The 25,909-nt window shown below is 45.9% G+C and overlaps 1 protein-coding gene across 1 annotated transcript in view; it reads right to left on the bottom strand.

The window, feature by feature from the left end:
• The window catches only part of LOC144692680 (testicular spindle-associated protein SHCBP1L-like), a 104,628-nt gene that overhangs the window by 22,714 nt on the left and 56,005 nt on the right, over window positions 1–25,909 (bottom strand). Inside the window, exon 5 of the mRNA XM_078561774.1 lies at window positions 21,778–21,996. Within this exon, the coding sequence (XP_078417900.1) occupies window positions 21,778–21,996 (219 nt within the window). The remainder of the gene's footprint in view (window positions 1–21,777; window positions 21,997–25,909) is intronic.

Raw genomic sequence — 25,909 nt, 5'->3', positions numbered from 1 at the left:
TGGAGAGTATTCCATCGCATACCTGATTTGTGCCTTGTAGATGGTGGATGAGTTTTGGGGAGTCAAGAGCTGAGTTACTCACAGCAAGATTCCTAGTCTCTGAACTGTCCAGCTCATAAAGCAACAAAGGCTAGGAAGACTCCAGACCAAGGAAGACAATACTCAAACAGACCACACGATGGTGGGGAACCATGCCAGCGCTGTGGAGCCAAAAGACCTAACATGCAAGAGCAACATCCAGCAATCTCTGAACCAGTGTTTCAATTGCAACCGGCTGGGACACATGGAAAGCTGTACAAGTCTAAGACGTCGAGACGTACAGATGATCCAAAAACAGTCCACGAGATAGAGGTACCACACCAGAAGAAGTTCAACCATGCTTCTTGGGTGAGATCAAGGATCCCAGATTCTCCTTTTGAAATGCTGACAACTCTTTAAACAGACACCTCATCAATTTCAAATTGGATACAGGAGCCAGTGTTACGGTCCTCTCGAGCAAGGAACTGTGGCTGAAAGACCTTTGGCTACGAATGACAGATACACCACTCTTTGGCCCTGGAGGAATTTGACTTCCTGGTCATAGGCATGATCCTTGAATCAATCCTGTATGGCAACAAGCAAAGATTCTAAATTTTGTACATCACCCAAAGCCAATCCTTTTCTCTCTTAAGCATGGATACATGTGTTGCCCTTAACCTTCTCAAAATGGCAGAAGACGTCAAAACAACTCTGCCGTCAACTGCACGGACCTGCAAGTTCTTGAGAGGTCCGCCAGTGAAGAGACTCTCAACTGGGACTTCAGGTCTGAACTGGCTTCACTCTTTGCCGAGCTGGTTTGTCCATATCCCTTGCAGTTGGAAAAAACTCCTCTTTGGTCAGACCAGCCAAACCTTCAGATAAGTACCACCATACTTCGAGTGGAAACACACATGAGAATGACCAGCAACAGAATGATGAGCCCCAACTGCATGCTCCAACAGTTGCTGTCACTCAACTGGGGAACACCATGGCAACGAAACTGCAATATCGAGCAGAAGCGCACAGCAGCACGGCAATGCTAGAGCAGGAGAGTAGCAAACATCAACTCACCAGAGCACACCACAGTGAGGTGCAAGGGCACAGGAAAGAACACTGCGTAGTTGAGCTCATGGATGAGGAACATTCAAAATGAATGGAGTTACACCATCAACTCCCAGAAAGATCATGGCGAGCTTCACGGAGAAAGAAAACCTGTGTTCATATTGTGAAGGAACAGAATGAATACTCTCTCCAGAAGGAATAGGACAAGTCTACGGTGTCCGAACAAAGCAGATGGGTTGTTGATAAGAAATTCAACTCCAAGGAGTGCAAAAAGCAAATCAGATGGAGACAACCAAGTGCCGGAAACGCAGAATACTACGATTTCAACTCCAAGCCAACAAAGCTTGCTCAAAGCAATTGAGCACTTCTCCAAATGTGACTGGAAGAATTGTCAAATCTCCACACCGTCTGAATTTATAATGTCAGAGACATGAGGGGTTTGAAGGGGAGGGGGGAGACGGTGTGGAGATGTAAAGAACGATTGTACTGTAAATATGTTGGGTAAAGACTTGGGGGGAGGGGAGGTGTAGTATAAGGGTCTTTGGCTTAGCAAGGGCAGAATTTTCCGCTAAGCGTAAATGACCTTCCTTCCATCATAAGGTTAGAAGTGGGGATGTTCACTGATGATTGCACAATGTTCAGCACCATTCGCGACTCTTCAGATACTGAAGAAGTCCATGTCCAAATGAAGCAAGACCTGGACAATATCCAGGCTTGGGCTGACAACTGGCAAGTAACATTCTCACCACATCAGTATCAGGCAATGACCATCTCCAACAAGAGAGAATCCAACCACTGCCCTTGATGTTCAATAGCATTACCATCACTGAATCCCCCACTATCAAAATCCTGGGGTCTACCATTAACCAGAAACTGAACTGGGCTAGCCATATAAATACTGTGGCTACAAGAGCAGGTCAGAGGCTAGGAATCGTGCGACAAGTAACTCCCCAAAGCTTGTCCACCATCTACAAGTCAGAAGTGTGATGGAATACTCCCCACTTGCCTGGATGAATCCAGCTCCCACAACATTCAAGAAGCTGGACATCATCCAGGACAAGGCAGCCCGCTTGATTGGCACCACATCCACAAACACACATTCCCTCCACCACCGATGCACAGTAGCAGCGGTGTGTACCATTTACAAGATGCACTGCAGGAATTCACCAAGGCTCCTTAGACAGCAGCTTCCAAACCCACGACCACTACCACCTAGAAGGACAAGGGCAGCAGATAGATGGGAACACCACCACCTGGAGGTTCCCCTCCAAGTAACTCACCATCCTGACATGGAAATATATTGCTGTTCCTTCATTGTCACTGAACCAAATTCCTGGAACTCCCTTCCTAACAGCATTGAGGGTGTACCTACACCACATGGACTTCAGTGCTTCAAGAAGGCAGCTCACCACCACCTTCTCAAGAGCAACTAAGGATGGGCAATAAAAACGCTGGCACAGCCAGCGAAGCCCACATCCCGTGAATGAATTTTTAAAAATTGTAATTTAGTGTTGGAACTCATATAGTCTCAAACGGAAAAAAACCGGTGTAGGTAGTCACACCGTTAAAAAAAGTAAAACAAAATGGGGGAACAAAAGATCACCCGTGACCAGTCCCTCTTCTACTTACGGTGCCTTAAACTTGTGTTTACGGGTGTTACATCTAGGTGCTCCCCCCTCGCTGGCACCGGCATTGGAGACAGCCTGCTGTCTGTGCTGTCCTGTTGGCCTTGATGACCTTGGCAGTTGTCCTCTGGCCAGTGGAGCCTGTTATGGCCACACCTGGGATGGAGAGGCCAGTGCCACGGCTGGCATCTCCCCAGTCTCCGCAACCTCATCAGATGCTACAGTCACTTGCAGAGGGGCGGAGGACCTGGTCCCATCATCCAGGGCAACCTGAGAGGAGCCCGCAGAGACGACAGGCAGCTCATGTACCAACGTGAGGTCGCTGTGGACCTCCCTGCTCGCCATTGATGGATGGGCACCTTGCTAGGATACTGGGTGCCCCATCCATCTCACACAAGGACACTGACTAGTTGAGGTCAATGCCTGTGTGAGGGCTTGCAGGTCTGAGCCCAACCTCAGGAACCCCTCATTCTGTCCCTGGAGCATCATCTCTATGAAAGTCACCACTCTCTCAATGGAGGAGGCATTGCGCTTGGCCATGAGGATTAACGCAGTGCTCACGTTCCGCAGGGACTCTTTCATAACGGAGACCATGGCACGCATACCTTCTTGGATCTCCACCAGATCCTCCTGCACACCCCACTGGACGTCCAGCACTTGCTGCCTAATGGACGACTCCAGAGGCTCATCATCTGCCTTCCACTGAGCATCGTCCTGGTCTTCAGCATTCCTCCGACTGCCGGCACCCTGGGCACTCTCTGCCTCCGTCTGCACCTCAAGCGAGTGTGAAGTGCCCTCACCAATGTGCACTGAGATAGTAGCGGCTGAAATAATGCCCTCCAAGGTGCTGGTATCTGCGCTGGTGCCTGCTTCAGAGAGTGGGTATGACGCAGGTGCTTGTGGAGCATGGTGGTCCTCTGGGGTCAGGTGTGGCCCTTCAGGGTCTGGAGAGCGTCTGCTTGTTGGCGAACCTAAAAGGGAAAAGAAGGACATGTCATTAGTTAAAGTCATCACACTGTCACTGTGCATACCAGGCACCCTGGTGAGACAACGGAGATCTGCATCATGGTGCCCTCGTCTTTCAATAATCAATGGGGGCTCCATGTTCAAGGCTCACATCAATGACGAGACTGCACTAGAATGGTTGTAGAAGCTGAAATTCTCACCTCAGTGCACTGCACTCTTACCTTCACCTGATACCACAGCCTCACCGCAGCCGCTTGACCAGGGTGCATGGAGCCTCTCGAGCTCCAAGGCCTCCTGCTCGTACCGGGAGAGGATGAGGGGGTGTGGGGGTCCTCCACCAGTCCGCGACCTCTCAATATTGTTATGGGATGTCCTCCTGAAAGGACAGAGGAGCATTGATTAGTCCACTCTGTGGCTGCAGCGCTACTGCAGCCTGGCCAACACCAGCTGAGGAACATCTTGCAGGGCACATCCAGGTCGCGGGCCTTGAGCCGTAAGGCACTCAGTCAAAGCAGCCAGAGCTCAGTCCGTTAGCCAGTGCCGGTGTGATTGACGGTTGGCACTCAGACTCTAGCACCCCTGAGCTCCACGGAGGGATGGCCAGCCCAAAACAATTGAACACTTTGACCCATGCTAACACAGTACTCAACCTTCCTGATTGCAGCAGGTCACTGAAGCGCTTCCGGCACTGCATCCAGGTGTGCCGCACCACATCGCAGTTGCTCACCTGGGCTGCCACTTCCTCCCGTGCCTTCTTTGTAAGGTGTGGTGGCCTCCCCCTCCCATCTCTGGCGACAAGGGTGCCCCTTCTTGCAGCCCCCTCCTCCAGGAGGGCAGGGCGGCACTCTTCGGAAAAACGGGGGGCCGAGTGCCCACCCAACCTGCCCTCCCACCTGGCTTTGCTGCCGCACTCGAGTCGATCTTTACAATGGCAGGCAGACGTCTTCCCTGGCAACCTTTCTGGGGCTGCCTGGGCCATTTTTAAACAGGCCACCGGTTTGCCATTGGACCTGGTGGCCAACAGGCCCCCACTCCCAATTGGCCCTTCCCGGCCAGTGATGAGCCGCGTTTCACGCTGAGCAGGCCTTAATTGGCCTGCCAGCGTGAAATTGCGGTTGGACCCCGATCGCGGGCGGCGGTAGGCTTCCCGGCCGCACCTGCCCGCCCCTGCCAAGCCCGACCGATAAGGGCAAAATTCTGCCCCAAGGGTTAATATGGGACTGGAGAACAATACAACCCATAGTATGATGTAGTGAGACACATCACAGTAGACAAGAGTCTTATGGAGGGACTCGAGTAGGAGTCAGCATGAAGTTAGCTCCTAGTTTGGGCTATACATATGTAAATAGTTATGTGTTACCAATAAACACTACTGTTCAACCTTACAAGCCCCTAAACCTCTTAGTGAGACTACTGAACAAACGCTTATAACAATTAGAGATGGGCAACAAATATTGGCCTTGGCTGCGACATGCACATCCCAGGAAAGAATAAATTTTAAAAAAGGTAACTAAGCTAAATTGGTAAATGGATATGACAAAAGATAGCACGTGTTAATGTAATTAGCATTATCTTCAGGACCAGCAAAAATAAATTGATGAGCTCATTTGAATGCCAAGGTAATACTTCACTTCACATTATTACAACCTGCACAGCCCTCCATGTTCTTACCTTTGCCTCAGCATTTTCAACACTTCCCTTCCCCACTTGCTACTTATCATACCTCTTTCTGTGCTGTAAGATTCAATGATTCTATAGTTACTTAATAACCTGCAGCAGTGCCTGATTTGCCATCTTTTAATTAGCAACCTGCTAACTGAAGTTAACAGGGTAAAATGCACTACACTTCCCGCTTATACTCACATCTTAAAAGTTGCTGGTGCCCTCACAACTATTTCTCCCTCATGGTGCAATCATCTGTTCTTACCAAGGAAAGCGACAATACAATAATCAGAATAGATGACATAGACAGCGAGTTAGAGTGGAGTGCACTGGGGATTCACTAAGCAAAGTAAGCAGGAGCAGATGGATCTGGCTATAGTTTCTAGGCCTTTCTGCAAGCTGGTAAGCCTTTAATCCAATAAAACCACAATGCTGTTTCTAATCTTTGGTGCAGAGCAAAGTTCCCCCTGATATTTTTTAGCACAGTCTATTCACCTAAGTGCGCATATCCTTTAAATTTTTTTGTACGGCAACTTCAAGGGGCTGACTTGTGCTCGGCCTGCTTGGGACCCTCTGGGTTGGCCGCACAAGTTAGAGGGAACATTGGTGCAAAGAATTTGCCTGTAGTAGCTGGTGTTTGTGCAACATTAATATCAATATTGGTATATTACAGATGCTGTTGCTTGTAGGATGGAATAACTGGAACATATGCTGGCTACGGCTGTTACTGCAGAAGAGCAGGTTGTTTAGCTGAAGTTCTCTTCAATGAGTTGTTGTCAAACTCCTCCCACTTCCTTGTCATCCTTTTTGGCATTGGTGTCACCCATTCATAATGCTAAAGGCCCCTCTTCAAAGCTGACTCAATGTGTTGTCCCCATTGCAGAGCACCGTTATGTATTGTAATGTACAGCACACCATAAAAAATTCTTTGTGGACTGTATTTCAGGAAGGGACCAGATCTTTCCATGCATCTAGGTCATTGTTTAAGGACTCCAATAATAATATATGACGTAGCAGCAGGAGTCGATCATGTGTCCCCTTGAGACATTCAATGAAATCTTGCCTGATTTTCTACATCAACTCCACTTTTCTGCCCTAAGCCAATATCCCTTGATTCCTTTAGTGTTTAAAAATCTAACAATCACAGTGTTAAATATACTCAACAACTAAGCAATCACAGTCCTCTCAGATGGAGAATTCTAAAGATTTACAACCTTTTGAGCGCAGAAATTTCTTCTCATCTTAGATCTAAATGATCAATCCCATGTCCCCCAATTCTAGACTCTCCAGCCAGGGAAACAAAGTGTTTTAGATTGGGGGAGAGTGGATTTTAGTCAAATAAGGCAGGATCTGGCCATGGTAGGCTGGGAACAGCTACTTATGGGGAAATCTACAGAGGAGCAGTGAGGGGTATTCAAAAAGGAAATGGGGAGGGGACAGGCTCACCATGTTCCCGCTAGGGTGATAGGAAGGAATAACAAGCCCAGAGAACCATGGATGACCAGAGATATTCAGGTAGAGGCATTTAGCAGGTACAAGGGAGGCAAATCAGTGCAGGCATTAGTGGAGTACAGAAAGTGCAGGGTGGAGCTTAAGAAAGCAATTAGGAGAGCAAAGAGGGGATATGAGAAAGCTCTGACTGGTAAAAGTAGGGAAAATCCCAAGATATTCTATAAGTATTTCAATGGGAAGAGGATAACCAGGGAAAGAGTAGGGCCCATAAGGGACCAACGGGGCAATCTATGGGTGGAGCCAGAGGACATCGCTAGTGTTGAATGAATACTTCACATCCGTCTTCACCCAAGAGAATGAGGATGAAGGTATGGAACTCGGGGAGAGAGGCTGCGAGGTTCTTCAGCAAATTGATATAGGGAGTGACAAGGTATTGGAGGTGTTGGTAGGCTTAAAAGTGAACAAATCTCCAGGTCCAGATGATTTGTGTCCCAGACTACTGAGGGAGACAAGGGAGGCGATCGCAGGGGCTCTGACCCAAATTTTTAATTCCTCTCTGGCCATGGGGGAGGTGCCAGAGGACTGGAGAACAGCTAATGTGGTTCCGCTATTTAAGAAGGGTTGTAGAGATTAGCCAGGGAACTACAGGCCAGTGAGTCTCACGTCAGTGGTAGGGAAACTATTGCATAAAATTCTGAAGGAGAGAATCTATCTCCACTTGGAGGGGCAAGGTTTGATCAGGGATAGTCAGCATGGCTTTGTCAGAGGGAGGTCATGTCTAACAAATTTGATTGAATTTTTTGAGGAGGTGACCAGGTGTGTAGATGAGGGTAGTGCAGTTGATGTAGTTTATATGGATTTCAGCAAAGCCTTTGATAAGGAGACTTTTAAAGAAGGCAAATGCACATGGGATACAGGGTAATTTGATAAGGTGGATTCAAAATTGGCTTAGTTGTAGGAGACAGAGGGTGATGACAGAACGATGCTTTAGCAACTGGAAGCCAGTGTCCAGTGGCGTACCACAGGGATCTGTGCTCGGTCCCCTATTATTTGTCATTTGTATAAACGACATAGATGACTATGTGGGGGGTAGGATTAGTAAGTTTGCGTTTGACACAAATATTGGCCGGGTGGTTAATAGTGAGGTTGAGTGTCTTGGGCTACAGGAAGATATAGATGGGATGGTCAAATGGGCAGATAAGTGGCTGATGGAATTTAACCCTGAAGTGTGAGGTGATACACTTTGGAAGGAGTAATTTGACAAGGAAGTATTCAATGAATGGCATGACACTAGGAAGTTCTGAGGAACAAAGGGACCTTGGCGTGTGTGTCCATAGATCTCTGAAGGCAGAGGGGCATGTTAGTGGGGTGGTGAAAAAGGCATATGGGACACTTGCCTTTATCAATTGAGGCATAGATTACAAAAGTAGGGAGGTCATGTTGGAGTTGTGTAGAACCTTGGTGAGGCCACAGTTGGACTACTGTGTGCAGTTCTGGTCGCCACATTATAAGAAGGATGTGATTGCACTGGAGGGGGTGCAGAGGAGATTCACCAGGATGTTGCCTGGGATGAAACATTTAAGTTATGTAGAGAAGTTGGATAGACTTGGGTTGTTTTCGTTGGAGCAGAGAAGATTGAGGGGCGACCTGATCGAGGTGTACAAGATTATGAGGGGCATGGGCAGGGTGGATAGGGAGCAGCTGTTCCCCTTCGTTGAAGGGTCAGTCACAAGGGGATATAAGTTCAAGGTGAGGAGCAGGAGGTTTAGGGGAGATGTGAGGAAAAACTCTTTTACCCAGAGGGCGGTGACGGTCTGGACTGCACTGCCTGGCAGGGTGGTGGAGGTGGGTTGCCTCACATCCTTTAAAAAGTACCTGGATGAGCACTTGGCACGTCATAACATTCAAGGCTATGGGCCAAGTGCTGGTAAATGGGGTTAGGTAGGTAGGTCAGGTGTTTCTCACGTGTTGGTGCAGACTCGATGGGCCAAAAGGCCTCTTCTGTACTGTGTGATTCTGTGGAACAGCCTCTCAGTTATTTTCCTTTATATAGTAGTATTTTAATACCAGTATTTTTCTTTATAAAGGCCATCTACAATAATTGCACTCACTTGCTTTTTCACCCTACCCTTTTGATATTCCTCTTTTTCAAGTAATTATCAATATCACTTTTAAAAGAATTTATAGATTCTGCTTCAACTATTGTGAGGCCATCTTCTAGAAGAGAAACAGTTGCAGTAACTAACCAAAAACAAGCAAGAGTGGAGAGGTTTGCTCTTGACCTTACAAGCATGGCATACAACAAGGGCTGTAGGCAGGCAATATGGAAATGTTTGACTTACAGGTTTTCCTTATGCAAGAACTGGTTTGCACTTCTTTTAAATTGGTATTGTTGTAACGTCATTATAAACAGTAAAGTAAATGGTAATCACCAGCCTTAGCAAACTAACATTAACAATTTTAAAATGCTGACTGCTATTCCAAAAGCTAAAAAGAGTTTCCTTGTTCACAAAGCCATTTTACAGCTGGAATTTTCATTTCACAATCTAGTCTCCAGTAGAGTAAAATAAAAGCCTCCAAACAATTGCAATAAATATCTGAATTTATATTACATTACGCACAATATTCAAAACTATTTACTTGTAGAATCAATCTTTAATCCCAAATAAAAAAATGCTGCATATGGGGAGAAAAAATATCTAAATTCGAGCTCTGAACATGGAAAACAAATGAGAGAAAACAGTTTTTAATGTTTGATTTGTCACTCATGCTTGGGAAGAAGCAACTATAGTTGTGTAATGTTTGTACAGTAGATTAGCCCCAAAGTCAGTGGTTTACAATGCCCATGAGTCATCAGTGAACCCTTTAATGGTGTTAGTGTCTTGTGAGCTCACTTAGCACTGTCAAAAGAATCATAAAACCAGGATGCCAAAACCAATTATGCTGCAAACAGTATAATGTTGAATTTACTGAAAGCAGCAAGAGCAGAAAAATGCTTAAAAGCAGTTAAAAGTAAAGATCTCCTTATATATAGTAAACAACCAAATTTAGAATCTAACATCACTCTTAAAACTCGTCACCATCTGTCCCTCAATTGTGGCATGATGTCTACTCAGGATCATGAATTTCTGCCATAGGTTTTCATGTGACTAAACAGGTCGATTCTCCACCCACAGATCTTTGGGTACATGTGGCAGGATGTCCCATGAGGTAGTGGGATCTGGAGTGCAGAATTTGCTTCACTTTCTTTCCTTCTTTGACGCCACTCTGTCTAATCACTGAGACATTGTGACTCCAAGTGTGATGCTGCTTGATGGATAAGTTGTCGCCATTTTGAATGACTGGTAGCATGCTCTTCCCAACCATTAATGTCAATGTTGCCGTGCTTCAAGGAGAGCTTCAGAATGTTTTTGAAGCATTTTTTTTGTCCTCCATGGAATATTGGCCATTTGAGAGTTAAGAAAACAGGACCTGGGAGAGATGCTTTTGGTCATCCAGACAGTGCTCAGTCCATCAAAGCTGTTTTAGCAGTTTTGCCTGAATGCTTGTGGAGCTGGCTTCAAGGAGGACACTAGTGTTTATTCGAGGGTCCTCCCATTGAATCCAGAGGAAGCATTGCTGATGGAATTTCTTTAGTGCTCTTATGTGTCGCTGATACACATTCCAGTTCTCATTGCAGTGCTGGACTGTGGTGACAACAACTGCGCTACACACTAGCACTTTTGTTGACTTGTGGAGATCTTTGTTGTCAAACACTCGCTGCCATAGTTGTAGAAGGTTGAGCTGGAGCAGCTGATCCGGTGTTGGATCTCCTCGTCAACGGTGGCCTTTTGAGAGAGGTAGCTGCCAGGATATGGGAAGTGCTTAACATATTCCAGAGACTCTCCTTCAATATTTAGCTAACCAGGTGTGGGTTGATATATGAATTTTGTTTTGGCAACATCTAAGGACAGGCTGAGTTTCTTGTACACACAATTGAAGAGATCGAGAGTGGCCTGCAAATCTGGTGCAGAGTGGGCAAAGGCATTGCAGTCATCCACAAACTGTAAATGATGTATTTCTATGGTGCTCAGTTTAGTTTTGGCACAGAGGTGACTGAGCTTCAAGAGTTTTTGGTCTAGGCAATATTTAAGATTGACATCAGAGGGCAGTTGATTTTTTATAAGGAGAGTAGCCATTGTCAGGTAGATTGTAAATAGTATGGGGGCTATCACACAGCCTTGCTTGATCCCGGTCCGGATTTTGAAGGCTTCTATTTCAGACTACTAGAGACAGTTGCAGTCATATCATCATGAAGCATTTGCATGGTTGTGATGAAGGTTCTTTGGACATCCAAATCTTTGGAGCACAATCCACATAGCCTCGCAATTTACTAAGTCAATTGCTTTGGTCAGGGTGATGAATGCAATGAAGAGTTCATGGAGCTGTTCTCACCATCTTTCTTGGATTTATTTGGCAACACAGACCATGTCAGAGGTTCCTCTGGTAGGTCTAAAGCCATACTGTGTCTCTGGGAGGATTTCCTCAGCCACAGGAAGTAGGTGATTCAGGAGAATGTGTGTCAGGATTTTCCTGCAATGGATGAAAGGGAAACACCTCAATAGTTTCCACAAACACAAAACCACATGGAGGCATCCTAGATCAAAGCTTTGGAATCATGCCATTGTTCGAGATAAGGATCTAAGTGATGTCTACATCACTCTATCCATACAGAGGACTGATGCTGCTGGACAGATCATAGACTTGTTCGATTGGTGATGAATATGCACCTCGCAACAAGACATTGCAAGACCCAAAAGTCCAGGAGGAGGAAGATCAATGTCTCCGCCATAAAGCAGCCCGACCAACGAGGAGAATTCCAAGTTCCGCTCACGATCAACCTGGAAAACTTTCACAAATCCAACTCAATTCCAGGAGAGTGGGATCAAATAAAGTCAGCTGTACTAGACTCCTGTGCCCAAACCATTAGGTTTGTGCAGTGTCATCGCCAGGACTGGCTCAACCAAAATGATGCTGAAATATGTGACCTCTTAAAACAAAAACGAGCAGCCTTCAATGCCTGGCAGAACAACCCAAGGTCCCAAATTAAAGACGCAGCTAAAGGCTGACGCCCAAAGGCAAATCTGGGAGATTAAGAACAAGTGGTGGGAGGAGAAAGCCTGACAGATCCAACAATGTGCTGACCATTATGACATGCAAAGCTTTTTTGGAGCCACCAAGGCCATCTATAGACCAAGATCAAATAAACAAAATACCCTTTGCTCACAGGATGGTGTTTCTCTTCTTAGGGATGACAATGTCAACCGTCAACACTGGTAAGAACAATTTGAACAACTCTTCAACCGTGAATCCAGAGTGGCAGCTGATACTCTCCAGGCTATTCCCCAGTACTCTGCGGTAGAATCCATGGGTGTACCACCACCGATGGGAGAGCTGCAACAAGCAATCAAACGGATGGAAAACAGCAAAACCTGTGACCCTGATGGTATTCCAGCTAAGGTCTTCAAAGCTGGCGGGCTTTATCTCACATCAAGACTTCATGCACTCATCCGAGGGATTTGGGAGGAAAAAGATCACCCAGCCCAGCCCACCCGCTTTCAGGAACGCAACAATTGTAATTATCTTCAAGAAGGAAAATAAATCATGCTGTGGAAGCTCTTAAAACCACAAAATAGATGACACACTAGCTTTCATATCAACACATTTCACTAGTTGTTTTAATAACACTGTAGAGTAGGATTCAGGAAGTACAAAAATCAAACCAAACTCTTAAAATGGAAAAAAAGACTTGTATTTATGTAGCGCTTTTCACGACCACTGGATGTCTCAAAGCACCTTACAGCTGATGAAGTACTTTTGAAGAGTAGATATTGTGTAATGTAGGAAACAATGAGCTGAGCCTCCAAAGCAAAACAGAATTACTGCTTTTGGAAAACAACTACTGACACAGGTGAATATAACACTGAAAATCAATAAATTACACCACTGTCCTCACAATTTCTAAAACAGGTAATAATAATACACACAGCTATAGAAGAGATTGAAGAGCACTATTTGGATAAATACCTTTGAGCACTGTGGCTTGCCACAGTCATGTGACCTCTGATGTCATGATAGGTAAATAAAGGTTTTAGGGCAGTAGTCACACACCACATGGAACAGGGGGCAGGATTTTCCCCTTGGCGATTTAGGGGCGGGGCCCCCTCGCCGAGGGGAAAACGACGCGGGATGATGTGGGGAGGAATCCCCGACGTCATCCCGGTCCCTTTAAATTTTTAGGAAGGCGAGCGGACAGCGAAATCAGCTGTCCACCCGCCGACCTGTCAATGGCCAATTGAGGCCATTGACAGGCTCATTAAGATAATTAAAGACCTGCCCGTCCAAGCTTAAGGCTGGCGGGCAGGCCAGGAGCCCCAGCGGGCTTCTGATTATTCATGAAACTTCATCCACTGGCGGGATGAAGTTTCATGTCCGTTTTTTAAACAGTTAATAAACTTTGTGTGTTTATTATTAACATGTCCCATCTCGTGTGACATTGTCACATGAGGGGGACATGTTAACAATTTCAATATTTATCTATTTTTAGACTTTACTTACCTGTCACGAATCTCCCTGAGACAGGACTTTGCCTCAGGGAGCAGTGCGCGCTTTCGCGCGCATGTGCGAAACAGCGCACTTTGACAGATGGGGAATCCCTCCACCCCCCGCACAGGAAGTGCATATTGCTTCCTCTCGGGTGGGCCGCTGGGCGGGCCTTAATTGGCCCGCCCACTCAAAATGGCAATGGGCCCCGTTTCAGTGACGGGGGTCGGCTGTCCGCCCGCTGCCGAGCCGGTGGGGCCCGCACGCCATCCGAGGGCAAAATTCTGCCCATGGTGTTGGAAGTGTGCAGCTGGGATTGAGTGGATTTTGATAGCTATAAGAGAGCCAGGAGCTATGAAAACCAGCAAAGAATAATTAAACTTCAGTCTTCAATTTTGTACAGGACGTTGAAAGCTGGATTCAAATATTCCAGGACTTGCTCCTGTGGAGATGAATAGAGATTTGAGAGGGAATTAGCAATTCCGGTCTCAGTGACAAAATTATGAGATTGTCAGAGAGTTGAACAAGAAAGCTAAATAAATAAGCCTAGCAACTCTGTTATCAGTGATGGGAAAGGAATGTTACAAGCAGTATTGCACCCTAGATCTCAGAAGAGCAGAAAAGCAAAATGTGTGAAATTTTGGAGGTCTTGAATACCCACTTTGAACTCTCAAATATAATTTATGAACACTATGTGTTTAACATTCGTGCTTACGAAGAAAGGGAGAATATTGATTAGTATGTGACTGCACTGAGACATCTAGCTGAATCTTGTGAGTTTGAGCAACTGAAGGATGATCTCATTAGAGATAGAATTATCTTAGGACTAACAGATCCTGCTGAGAAATCACTTCTGCTGAAATAAGAGAAACTTACTCTCAAGAATTCTCTTGACATGCGCAGAAACCTTGAGGTGGCTAATCATCAACTGAAGAGTATTAATGGGAGAACTGATGACTTTGCACTATGCTGAGAAGCAGTTCGAGCCTTCCAAGCACAAGTCAATGAAGAAAAGAAAGGACAATATACAGGAAGGCTGGAACACTGGATGTAAATACAAAAGAAATAAAAGGAAGCAGTGTTCTAACGGCAAAAAGTTGAGCCACTTTGTACACAAGTGTTTTGTTAAAAAGATGAAAAGCAAGCCTATAAAGATGGTTGCTGGAGACATGCTGGACGATGGTTCTGACAAATCACTCTACACCCAAGAACAGGTTGGCATTGTCAAGTGGCAAGGTAAAAAATAGTTTGTTACTGTTGGAATGATGATTGCAGAAGGAGAGCATCAAGCGAATATGAAGTGCCAGACAGACATTGGTGCTATGTGCAACATCGTACACTTTGCAGACTTGTGTGAAGTTGCTTAAGATGGTGACCTGAAAATCAAGTCAAGGTAAAGTTGAGGCTCTATGATGGAAAGATGCTCACCCCAAGAGGGCAAACTAAGCTGAGAGTGTAACACAGTGGGAAGAAAGAATGTCTGCGGTTCCAGATTGTAGACAGCAAGCAAAATCTCTCTCAGCTGAAACAAGTCAAAAGCTTGGACTGGTGACCCTCCACATACCAGAAGAGATTTTTCATATGACACCAAACCATAGACTGCTGAACAGATCCTGACAAATTACAAAGTTGTTTTCAAAGGTCTTGGATGTTTTCCTGGTGAACATCATCTTGACGTAGATGAGAGTGTGAGAATAATTCAACACCTTCCAACGAGATTCCAGCTGCCCTCAAATCCAGCCTAAAAGACAAGGGCCCAGACCTTCTGGTCTCTGGGTTGTCAGAAGCCCTGACGCAATCACTTTGTGGGAATTACCCATGAAGTTTGAACTTCTGATGGGCAATTCCCCTGCTCCCCGGGACCCTCTAAAAATGTCTTTGACTTTGAGTTAGAGTCGGAGACTTCGGACAGTTCTGACGTACTTAGCTGAATAGTTACCCAGAAAATGTTAGGCAGAAAAATCCACTCCAACCCCCGAGTACCTATACAACTGCCCCCCCCAGCCAACTCCCCCATCCCAATTATCACACCTGAACTCCCAACTTCCCCTGATGATCCAACCTGACTAGCCCCCACCACCCGGTTCCTCCTCCTACACCCCCGACCAGACCTGACTAGCCCCCGACCTGCCAAACACTCCCAATCCAACATTTCCCGACCCACCTATCGCCTCACCCAACAAGTCACCCTGCCCAGCTTCCACCCTACCTAGCTACCACCTCACACAGCTGTCATCCTATGATTTGCCACTATACCCAGCTGTCAATCTACCCACCTACCACTTTATCTGCAGAAATATCATTTGGAAGTGAAGTATAGGCAAGGGAAGAAGATATACATTGCTGACACACTGTCGAGTGCTGCATTCCCTTTGAAGGAAATTGACGATGCTTGTATAGAGTGTGAAATCTTCCAGATTCAACGAGAAGAAACAGCACAACATGCTCCAGAAGTCATCAACCCAGCAGAGACATTGAATCTAACAGACAACCGTCTTGCTCAGATCAAGCAAACTACACGAGATGCAACTTTTCAAGTGCTACAGAAAGTTGCGATGAAATGATGTCCTGAAATCATCAAGGACACATCTGTTGCTATGAGAGAGTATTGGGCGTGCAGAGATGATGTGATCACCCGAGATGATATTGTGTACAAAGGAACTAAGGTCATTATCCCTAAAGAGATGAGAGAAGAGATGCTAAAGTGTTTCATACAAGCATCAAAGAATTAAATCTAGGCTGAGGAAGGTAAGAGAAGTGCTTGCCTGGCCAAACATGAGCAATGAGATTAAGGACCACATCAGCCAGTGCAGTGCTTGTAATGAACATGGAAAAACAATCATGGAAGGTTTACGGCACAGAAGGAGGCCACTTGGCCCATCATGTCTGTGCTGGCTGAAAAATTGAGCCACCCAGCCTAATCCACACTTCCCAGCATTGGTCCGTAGCCCAGCAGGTTACGGCACTTCAGGTGAACATCCGGCCACCTTTTAAATGAGGAGGTATTCTACCTCCACCAACCTTGTCAGGCAGTGAGTTCCAGACTCCTACCACCTTCTGGATGAAAACATTTTTCCTTATCTCCCCTCCTACTTCTACTTTAATTCTATGTCACTGAGTCACTGACCTCTCTGCTAAGATAAATAGATCCTCCCTATCCACTTTATCCAGATCCCTCAAAATTTTGTACAGCTCAGTGAAGTCCAGTTAAAGAGCTGCTCATGGCTCATGACACCGCAGACAAACCATGGATGAAGCTTAGAGTAGACCTTTCACACTCACTGGAACTGATTATCTCGTCACAGTCGACTACTATTCAGGCTACTAGTAGTTAGACCAGCTCACGTTAACAGCTACCAGTGAGATTGTAGAATGCCTGAAAGCACACTTCAGTTATCATGGCATTCTCGACATTTGTGATGAGCGACAATGATCCTCAATTCACAAGTGAAGAATTCAGACACTTCATGAAAGATTGGGAAATTTAGCACTATACACCATCTTCACATTATCTCTAGTCAAATAGCTACAGGCGGCAGTGAAAGCCAAAGGGATCATATAAAAATCGATTAGATTCAGCACAACTGTGTACAAGGCAATCTTATTTGAGTGGAGAAGGATTGGAAAATAGTCCAGTCAGTAACTAATGTCACCCCACACCCAAACTACTCCTCCAATAGCTAAAGGTCTATTGAAGCCAGAAGTAGTAACAGGAATGAGTGACAGTTTGATAAATTTCAGTGTGCCAAATCATCAGAACTGGCAGCTGGAGAGTTGGTCACAGTGCAAATGTTCAACTCACTCAACAAAAGTCAGCCCAATTGGCAACTTGGGACCAGTATAAAGAAGTTGTCACCTCAGTTGCACACAGTGAAAACGAACAACCAGATCTATCATCGCAACCGTAGCCATTTATGCTCAACCGGAGAAGCTGCTCCTTCACAGCAGACAGACGATGAGGCAGATATTTCACCAACTAAGCAATGAACTGAACAACCATTAGTTCCAGTGGACAACTGTTCCCCAACAAATGGAACAGGTCAAGCAGCAACAATTACCGCAGCAGGAACACATGCCATGGCAACAGCATTCCCCAGAGAAACAACGTCACCCCAGGAACAAGCAAACACCAGAGGAACAGCCAAGAACAGCTTGCACGCATATCATAAAAAAGATCTGAATGCTTTAAAGTCCATGGGCAGAAGTTAATGCCTCCTCCCTTAACGAGTTTGGTAGCAATGGGGGCATTTAATCATGTGGTAGGGCAGCAGGTGGGGACCCCACCGTCTTCCCACCTCCACCCCGATTAAGTCCATGGCAAGGAAAGCCTTCCCATCTCGATGCCAACTGAGGTCATTAGGTGGGCAATTAATGGCCACCATCCACTATTGGTATTAGCAGTGGACTCACCATGTGGGGAGCATGACAAGCAAACCTGTGTGGGGCTGCTAATGTGTTGCTCGGAGGTGTGGGGTTCCCTCGTTCCAAGGCACTCAGTGCCTGATTGAGGGACCTAGCATAGGGAAAGGGGGTGAGGGGGACTGCTGTGAGCCACCCTGCCCTTGCTACCAATCACCCCTCCCACCTGACCCCCACCTGCCATCACTCACCTGTGGTCGTTCAATAGAGCTGTCGGCCTCTGATTGGTCAGCACTCTTGGCAGGCGGGTCACTCACCCAGGGATCTTAATCCCAAGGAAACCCCGCCGTCCAGTTAAGCGCCTGAGTGCCTTAGCGGTCTTCCCTAAGAGGCAATGTGGAGTTCTTGCCAGCTCTCCAGCCAGCGGGAGACTCCAGCCAGCGGGAGACCCCCCTCACCTCCGTGAATTACCGCCCTATGTGTGTAGGGGCAGACGAAATTTGAACAAACTAGAAAGAACAAACAGCTTTAGTCACATTTGATAATTTTCCTTATGGACTATATATGTAGAGTAACTTACAAGTGATAGTGCATGCAAATTTTTAAATTTTTTATGAAATGGGGGTGTATAAATAAATACCTGTGGCTTGCCATAGTCCTGTGACCTCTGATGTTATGATATGTAATTAAAGGTTTTAAGGCAATAGTATTTTACAATTCACATGGAACAAGCATAGCCTGTCAGCAGAAGGCAGGAAAGGCCCAAGTGCAAAACTGCACCAAAAGAATTCATGGGATCTCCTTTTTCAAGTTAATCAAAAATATTTATATTCTACAAGTTGTTTCCTGTTTTGGACAAGGATGGGCAGTTGGGGGTGGGTAGCAGTGCGGCATCCACTAACTGTAACAGAAGATTTCTTTTGTTCATTCATTCATTCATTCTTGCGTGCTCTGCCTTAAGACCTTGTCTTAGGCCTGAATTTTGATGCAGTGAGGCTCTCCATCATAGTGAAAATGGTGCCGGAGGCCCGAATCCGGAAGTCCCAGTCCCACCACCAGCCCCCATCATATTTGCAAAGGTTGGGGGAGATGTGGTTTGCACATCTATGTTTCACATAAGCAGCTGTACATGTTAAAAGTGCAGCTGACTTTGGTCACATCTAATGCTTGGAGAGGTAGGATACCCTTTTGGAGAGGTAAAATACCCTTTTGGATATGGTCAAAGGACACCTTTGGGAGAAGTCAGGTGCCCTTTGGGAGAGGTCAGGTGCCCTTTGGGATTGTTAAAAATAAACATGAATGATCATAAAAAGTGCATAAACTCATTGGAACTATCAAGCTCATTGGAACTGTCAAAAGGAGCTGTCAAACATCAAGGCATTTAAATCTCCTGTCCTTTTAAGTATTTGAGAAAAACTGCAGCTTAAAAGAAAATGTGTTTGCTATTTCACTCTGTCTGTTGACATAAACCTGAGCGTTGTCATTATAGGATTAGTACTTCATGATTGATTTCACAATCTATCATTATCACAGTGGGGTACCTGTCAATTCACAGTTTGGTTGACAGCTCAAAGTGGTTATAAAGTCTTTGAAGTGGGGAATATGAATACAAATGCTTGTTTTTATAAGGGATTAAAGAAAGTTAAATGTAGTGAATGGGTTTTTATCAATGAGAGTGTTTTTTTTAAATAGCGAATTCATTAGACACTTAAGAACTTTATTTAATCTCAGCATGGGTCTGCCCATGGTGGATACTGGGTGAGTTAGTATGGTGGATGTAAGGGTAAAGGGTAGTGGGTGGGGAGCATGAGATGGCATGAGTTGGCACTAAGTTTGCATAGGGGCTATCAAGGGTCGTGGGAGTCGGTAGAGGGGTATAGGCTGGTATGGAGAGTATGAGGGGGTCAATGGGGTGGGTAAAAAGGCATAGGTTGGCATGGAGGGTATGAGGGGCTGGGGTTAAGTAGGGGGCATGAGATGGCATGGGGAGTGTGTTGAGGGGTCGGGGGGGGGGTGAGGGCTGTTCTTTTGTTTTATTCTTGTTTTCATAATGCTAGAGCACTGCGTCGGGCCTTTTCCATAGCCTGCCTCTGCACCTGGCAACCCAGGTGGCTGCCTCCAAACTCCTACTCCTATTTCACCATGCCACCCCGGAACAAAAATCCAACCATCCAAGGCATTCTTTCCTTGGTCAGGTTTATGGAGTCAGGAATTGTCCTGACTTTCAACCTGGGAGTGAAAATTTAGGCCTTATTCCCTTTTGATGCTTATCAATGGAGGTTAGTCATTGTCTTCCGCTGTCAGGGGCAGGGCGAGGAGGCAGGTCCCAGGTCTACCTTAGCCGAAACAGGAATCAATCCTGCACAAAAACAGAATTACCTGGAAAAACTCAGCGGGTCTGGCAGCTTCGGCGGAGAAGAAAAGAGTTGACGTTTTGAGTCCTCATGACCCTTCAACAGAACTAAGTAAAAATAATCCTGTGTTGTTCTTAGGCTCATAGACGTCTACAGCACAGGAGGCCATTCGGCCCATCATGTCCACGCCGGTCAACAAAGATCTGACTACACTAATCCCATTTTCCAGCACTTGGCCCATAGCTCTGGAGACTTTGGCAACCAAGTGAATATCTAAATACTTCTTAAATGTTATGAAAGTTTCTGACTCAACCACCCTTTCAGGCAGTGAGTTCCAGACTGCCACTACCCTCTGGATGAAAAAATTTCTCAACTACCCTCTTAGCCTTCTACCTCCTACCTTAAATCTATGGTTTATACACCTGGTTATTGACCCCTTTACTAATGGAAAAAGTGCTATGTGCTCCGTGTGTGGGTTGGGGGGGGCGGATTCCCTCACCTCAGCCGAGAGTGCGCTCCTTCGCTCATGCACGCAACAGAACGCCCTCATCTCCCTGAGGCTAAGTGCTGCCTCAGGGAGATCGGTGCCAAATTCAAAAATGGTAAATGTATAGAAATAACATTTCCCTGACATGTCCCCTCATGTGACACTGTCACATGAGTTGGGACATGTCCATCACTTTTAGTTAAACTTCTATTAAATTTTTAAAAACCTACATGAAACCTCACCCCGCCCGTGGATGAGGTTTCATGCTTTCTCTGAAGCCCGCCAGTGCTTCCGGCCTGCCTGCCAACCTTAAGGTTAGACAGGGAGGTCCTTTAACTACTGCAATTACTTGTTAAATGGCCTCAATTGGCCATTAACAGGTCAGCAGGTGCACAGCTGATTCAGCTGTGCCCCCACCGAACTGAAAATTGAAATGTCGCAGGGTGACGTTGGGAGTTCTGCCCCCCGCACCTCGACTGGGAAATCCTGCCTCTTGTTATTATGAACCACACACTAGCTATATAGCCAATTGAGCTAACCAGCCCCCAACAGATTACTTTAGGGGTTATTAATAGGATGACAATTAAAGATTTATTGCACATGTTCAGAACAGATTAAAATTAACTATACAACTGGTGTAAAGATACATTCATGGTCTATCATGGTATGTTTTTAGAATGTTTTCAAAATATAACAGCTAAATTAGTGCTATATTAAAAGTAAAGGTTTGGAAAAATTTAAAGTAGGTATTGCCTATATCCATCATTTAAATTTCCAGTTCCAGGTTAATGTGTGCAAACTCATATTTCAAAGTGAGTGAAGTGCCCACTTTGGTAAATAAGGTAAATTATTGTAGGGAAATATATTAAAATTGAAGAATGAAGTTGATGCTTCCAATTTCCCACATGGTGAGTTTCCAATCTTGTTGTGCTGTCAGGAAGCGGTTAATTTCAATCAAGAATGAAAGATAAAACTGTAGGGTTTCCCAAGCAGCTGTCAGATATTTACAAGTGACCAATTCAAGAATAAAATTGTCACAGGATTGAAATAAGAACATTGATTTTAATCCATTCTGGGAATTAAATGTGCCCAGTAAGGAAAGGCCTAAGGAATGGAAGAAAAATTAAATGTGTGATGGGAGATAAATCTTCAGCATGATATAATTTAGCATTAAATTTTACACAATGAGGATCCATTTTGATGCTATTACCTAAGACGCAAATCTTCCCAGATTTTTAACAGTCCGCAAATCATTAGGATTTCATAATATTTTTTCCAACACTCCACTGCTTCAGCTGCTGATGGATCCTCTCTTATATTGCTTTGGTACTCTATCAGCTCCACACGTTTGTTTCTGTATTTTTCCAATGTTCTTTTGAAACGTTGGCCTACAGGGCCTGGTATTGTTCCGTCTTGAATATCATAAAATCTGAGAAGGGTTAAAAAAAAGCGAGCACGTGAATAAAAGAAACGGAAATACTTAAAATGTTACAACAGTTTCACAATGGCTTGGTAAAGTCTGTTAGCTAACTATGAATGGTGCTTTGCAACTGCTAAACATTATTAAATAAATTTCTACCTCAGTTACAGCTCTACTCAAAGTTTGATCCCAGTAGTCCCCTTGATCTTCTGTAAAGCTGATACAATGGTTATATGGTTTTAATATGGTGACATTAAAATTTTAAAACCAACATAAATGTGAATATTTGTTTTAAAGGCAGAAATCTACACCAGAGCACAGTACAATCCTGAAAGGACCACTGAATTTTTATTGTTTCCTGCCTTTTTCACACTAGGGCTTTTAGACAGGATTGCAACATGTTTATATAGCTCCTTTAACATAATAAAACATCCCAAGGTGTTCCACAGGAATACTATAAAACAAAATTTGACACCGAGCAACATGAGGCACTGCTTCCTAAACTTTTTTCTGCTGTGACCCTATTTTAATGCTTCACACTTGGTGCAACCCCAAAGTGAAAACTGAGGGAGTGGGGGAGAAGGGTTGCTGAGCAGGGTTGGGGTTTAAAGAGCAGAGATACAGACATAAAAAGCAAATTAGGACACCTAACATTTTGCAGGCTCTGTTGGTGTCAGCAATCGGGCTTCAGAGCTCATTGGATTAGGCCATGCCCACAGGCAAAAAAAATCACGCACATTTAAAGGAGCCTCACAGCCAATCTCAGGGCTGGCAAATTTGAGCCTCTGCTCCACATCCACCAGTGCCTTGGAGCTCTGGGCCCCAATTGTTCGCCCCATGAACCCACTGGGGGTCGTGGCCCACATTTTGGGAACCCTTGACATAAGGAGATATTCAGTCAGATGACCAAATGTCTGGTCAAGGAGGTAGTTTTTAAGGAGTATCTGAAAGAGGTAGAGAGGCAGGGAGGTGAAGTGAAGGTACTCCAGAGCTTAGGGTCTCAGCAACTGAAGGCGTATCCACCAATTATAGAATGATTAAAATTGAGGATGCTCAGGGGGCCAGAATGGGAGGAGTGCAGATATCTCAGGAGAGTTGCAGGGCTGGAAAAGGTTACAGAGATAGGGGAGAGGCCATGATGGATTTGAAAACAAGAATGGGAATGTTAAAATCAAGACATTGCTTGGCTGGGTGCCAATGTTGGCCAATGAGCACAGGAGTGTATAAGGAACCGGACTTGGATGCAAGCCAAGACTTGGGTATCAGATTTTTGGATGACCTTATGTTTTCAGAGGCTGGAATGGGGGAGATTAGCCAGGAGTTCCTTGGAATAGTCAAGACTGGAGGTAACAAAAGCATGAACGAGAGTTTCAGCAGCAGATGAGCTGAGACCAGGGTGAAGTCGGGTGATGTTACGATGGTGGAAATAGATAGTCTTAGTGATGCTGCGAATATGATGCCAGAAGTTCATCTCAGGATCAAATGTGACACCAGGATTGCAAACAGACAGACTTAAAGAGGAATTGTCTCAGATTTGCACTGTGCAGCAGCGGGTGGGAAAAAGATTGTTTTACCTGCCAGCTGAAATGGCAGCTTTTTGTGCCGTATCATCCTATTCTTGGAGCATCTGCCTCATTAATTATGCATTCACAGGAAACACAACGGGTCATTGGCGGGTGGGCTCGGATTTGCCACCAGGCCGTGACCTCAGGCCTTCAGTAATCTGGGTGCCATATTCAAAGGACACCACTGCACAGAGTGTGGTCCAGATCAGTGCTGGCCAGCTGGATGACTCTATTTTCAAAGTCTGTGAGGACCTTGATGTCAGGCATTCCTCCACCTGTCTGTGACCTCTCCCTTTTGTTGTGTGCCAGCTTGTACTGCATGAAGGCATCAGAAGTTGCTGGAAAGTCATGGCTGCCAAAATAATGAAGCGTGCCAGCCCCAAATTTAGCGATGCCTCCCTCGGGTGCCTACTGGACGCTGTGGAAGCCCACCATGAAGTCGTCTACCCCTGCTCTGGGCGAAGACCAGCACACAAGGTGACAAATCCAGCATGGGAGGTGGTGGCAGCAGTAGTCAGCGCCAACGCCCTGCGAAGGAGGTCAGCCACCCAGTGCCGAAAGAGGATGATCTCCTCCATTCTGCCAGGTTAAGTCAACCTTCTCATCACTCTGAACTCACACACTCACAAGCACATCACGCATTCACAGGGATCTCACTCACTGCCAGTTCAAGGGACATCACTATTCTCTCCCTGACACACACCTTCACCTGCCCTGCGGATCGTGTTTTCATCCCATCCATGGCACCGCCCACACATACCAGGCATCCTTATCATCTGAACTGGCAGGCGTCCTGCTTGTACTCTCTCCATCTGTATTCATGCAGTACAAGCTGGCACACAACAAAAGGGAGAGGTCGCAGACAGGTGGAGGAATGCCTGACATCAAGGTCCTCACAGACTTTGAAAATAGAGTCATCCAGCTGGCCAGCACTGATCTGGACCATTCCTGTGCTGATAGTGAGGTCAGCGGTGCTCAACCATGTGAATATCCAGCAGTGCAACATCCATCAGACAAGCATGCTGTGAGCAGTCCCCTGACATGCACTAATTATCTCTCCTTGCTTTCGCAGGTACATCTGGGAAGCAGCCGAGGAGGTCCACGAGCCAGGTTTTCAGTTCAAGCCCCGAAGACACCTCAATAGATGCATTTGATGACACCCTAATTGAAGACCATCACAGTGCTCACCCACACCCTTCACCAGTGCAGTGACACACACCTCGGTGGGACCTAGTTCTAGAATAGCCTTGGGGTCACAATCTGGTGAGCACATTGCACTGTCTGATCCACAGCAGGCGATGGTAGGGACTTCCCAGGTTTCCAGCACTAGGGGGGCTGCTGGAGGCCAGAAATCTGCTGAGTCTGAGTCAGATGAGGAGCCCCTTGACTCGATCATACCTCGGTTGTTGCAGCAGCAAAGACAAACTTGGGAACATCAGGGATGTTCGTTCGCTGCACTACTCAGATTGCACGGCACAATGGAGGAGATCAGGCTGAGGAGCACCCATAGGGAGGAGGATCAGCAAGTGCACATCCAGGGGCCAGCTACTCAGGTGACTCCGGAAGTGTCTGGCTCAACCAAATCCCATTGTCCTGTGACCCCAGCAGCTCCAGCTCCACAGGCTGATGAGGGTGCCACTGCCACACAGCAGGATCCCGAAAGCAGGCCGGGGCCATCCAGGTCTCTGCTCTCCACAGGATGCATGCCAAGGTCATCACAGACAGGGCTTAGCAGTCACCAGGCTGCCTCCACTTCCGTTGTGGTTGTCAGGGGAGCACAAAGACATAGCACCAGGGTTAGGGAGGTTAAGAAAATGTAGTTTTGTTGCGTGGGCATGGGCGTTAATCACTTGTACATAATGTTGACAATTGTAAATAAACTCCCAACAATGTCACCTTGTCTATGGCTTCTTGTTATAAGCAGCAGTATTCATGTCACTCAGATGTGAAACCTTGGTTCCTGCACAAGATAAAGGCAGGTGTCTCAGTCCAGGGCTTTTTCCTTGTGCTTTGTGCAACCTTCCCAGCACACTGATGGATACATCAGTCATGCCTGCATCTCAATGGGGATTATCATTACTCCCAAAATGAACTGGGCCAGCAGCACAGAGTGCAGTCATTTTCTCTGTATGTTCAAAGCACCTTTGATGTGCAGCTGGCCCTCCATCTCACCATCATCTGTGCCTGGTGACAATGTGGTCCTGAAGGGTTCAGCTCATGAAGGATGCCATAAGATCAGAAGAAATTAAAGTTTCCCCATAGCATCTCCATGATATGACCCTGTTCACAGAGCGCAAGCGAGGTGCCATCAACCAGACAGGAGTCAGACATTCAAATAAGCTATGGGAGGATCTATG

Source organism: Cetorhinus maximus, chromosome 17 (genome assembly GCF_964194155.1).
Source record: "Cetorhinus maximus chromosome 17, sCetMax3.hap1.1, whole genome shotgun sequence".
Classification (NCBI taxonomy): Eukaryota; Metazoa; Chordata; class Chondrichthyes; order Lamniformes; family Cetorhinidae; genus Cetorhinus; species Cetorhinus maximus.
The sequence above is the reverse complement of the archived record's forward strand: the minus strand, read 5'-3'. Positions and strand labels throughout refer to the sequence as shown.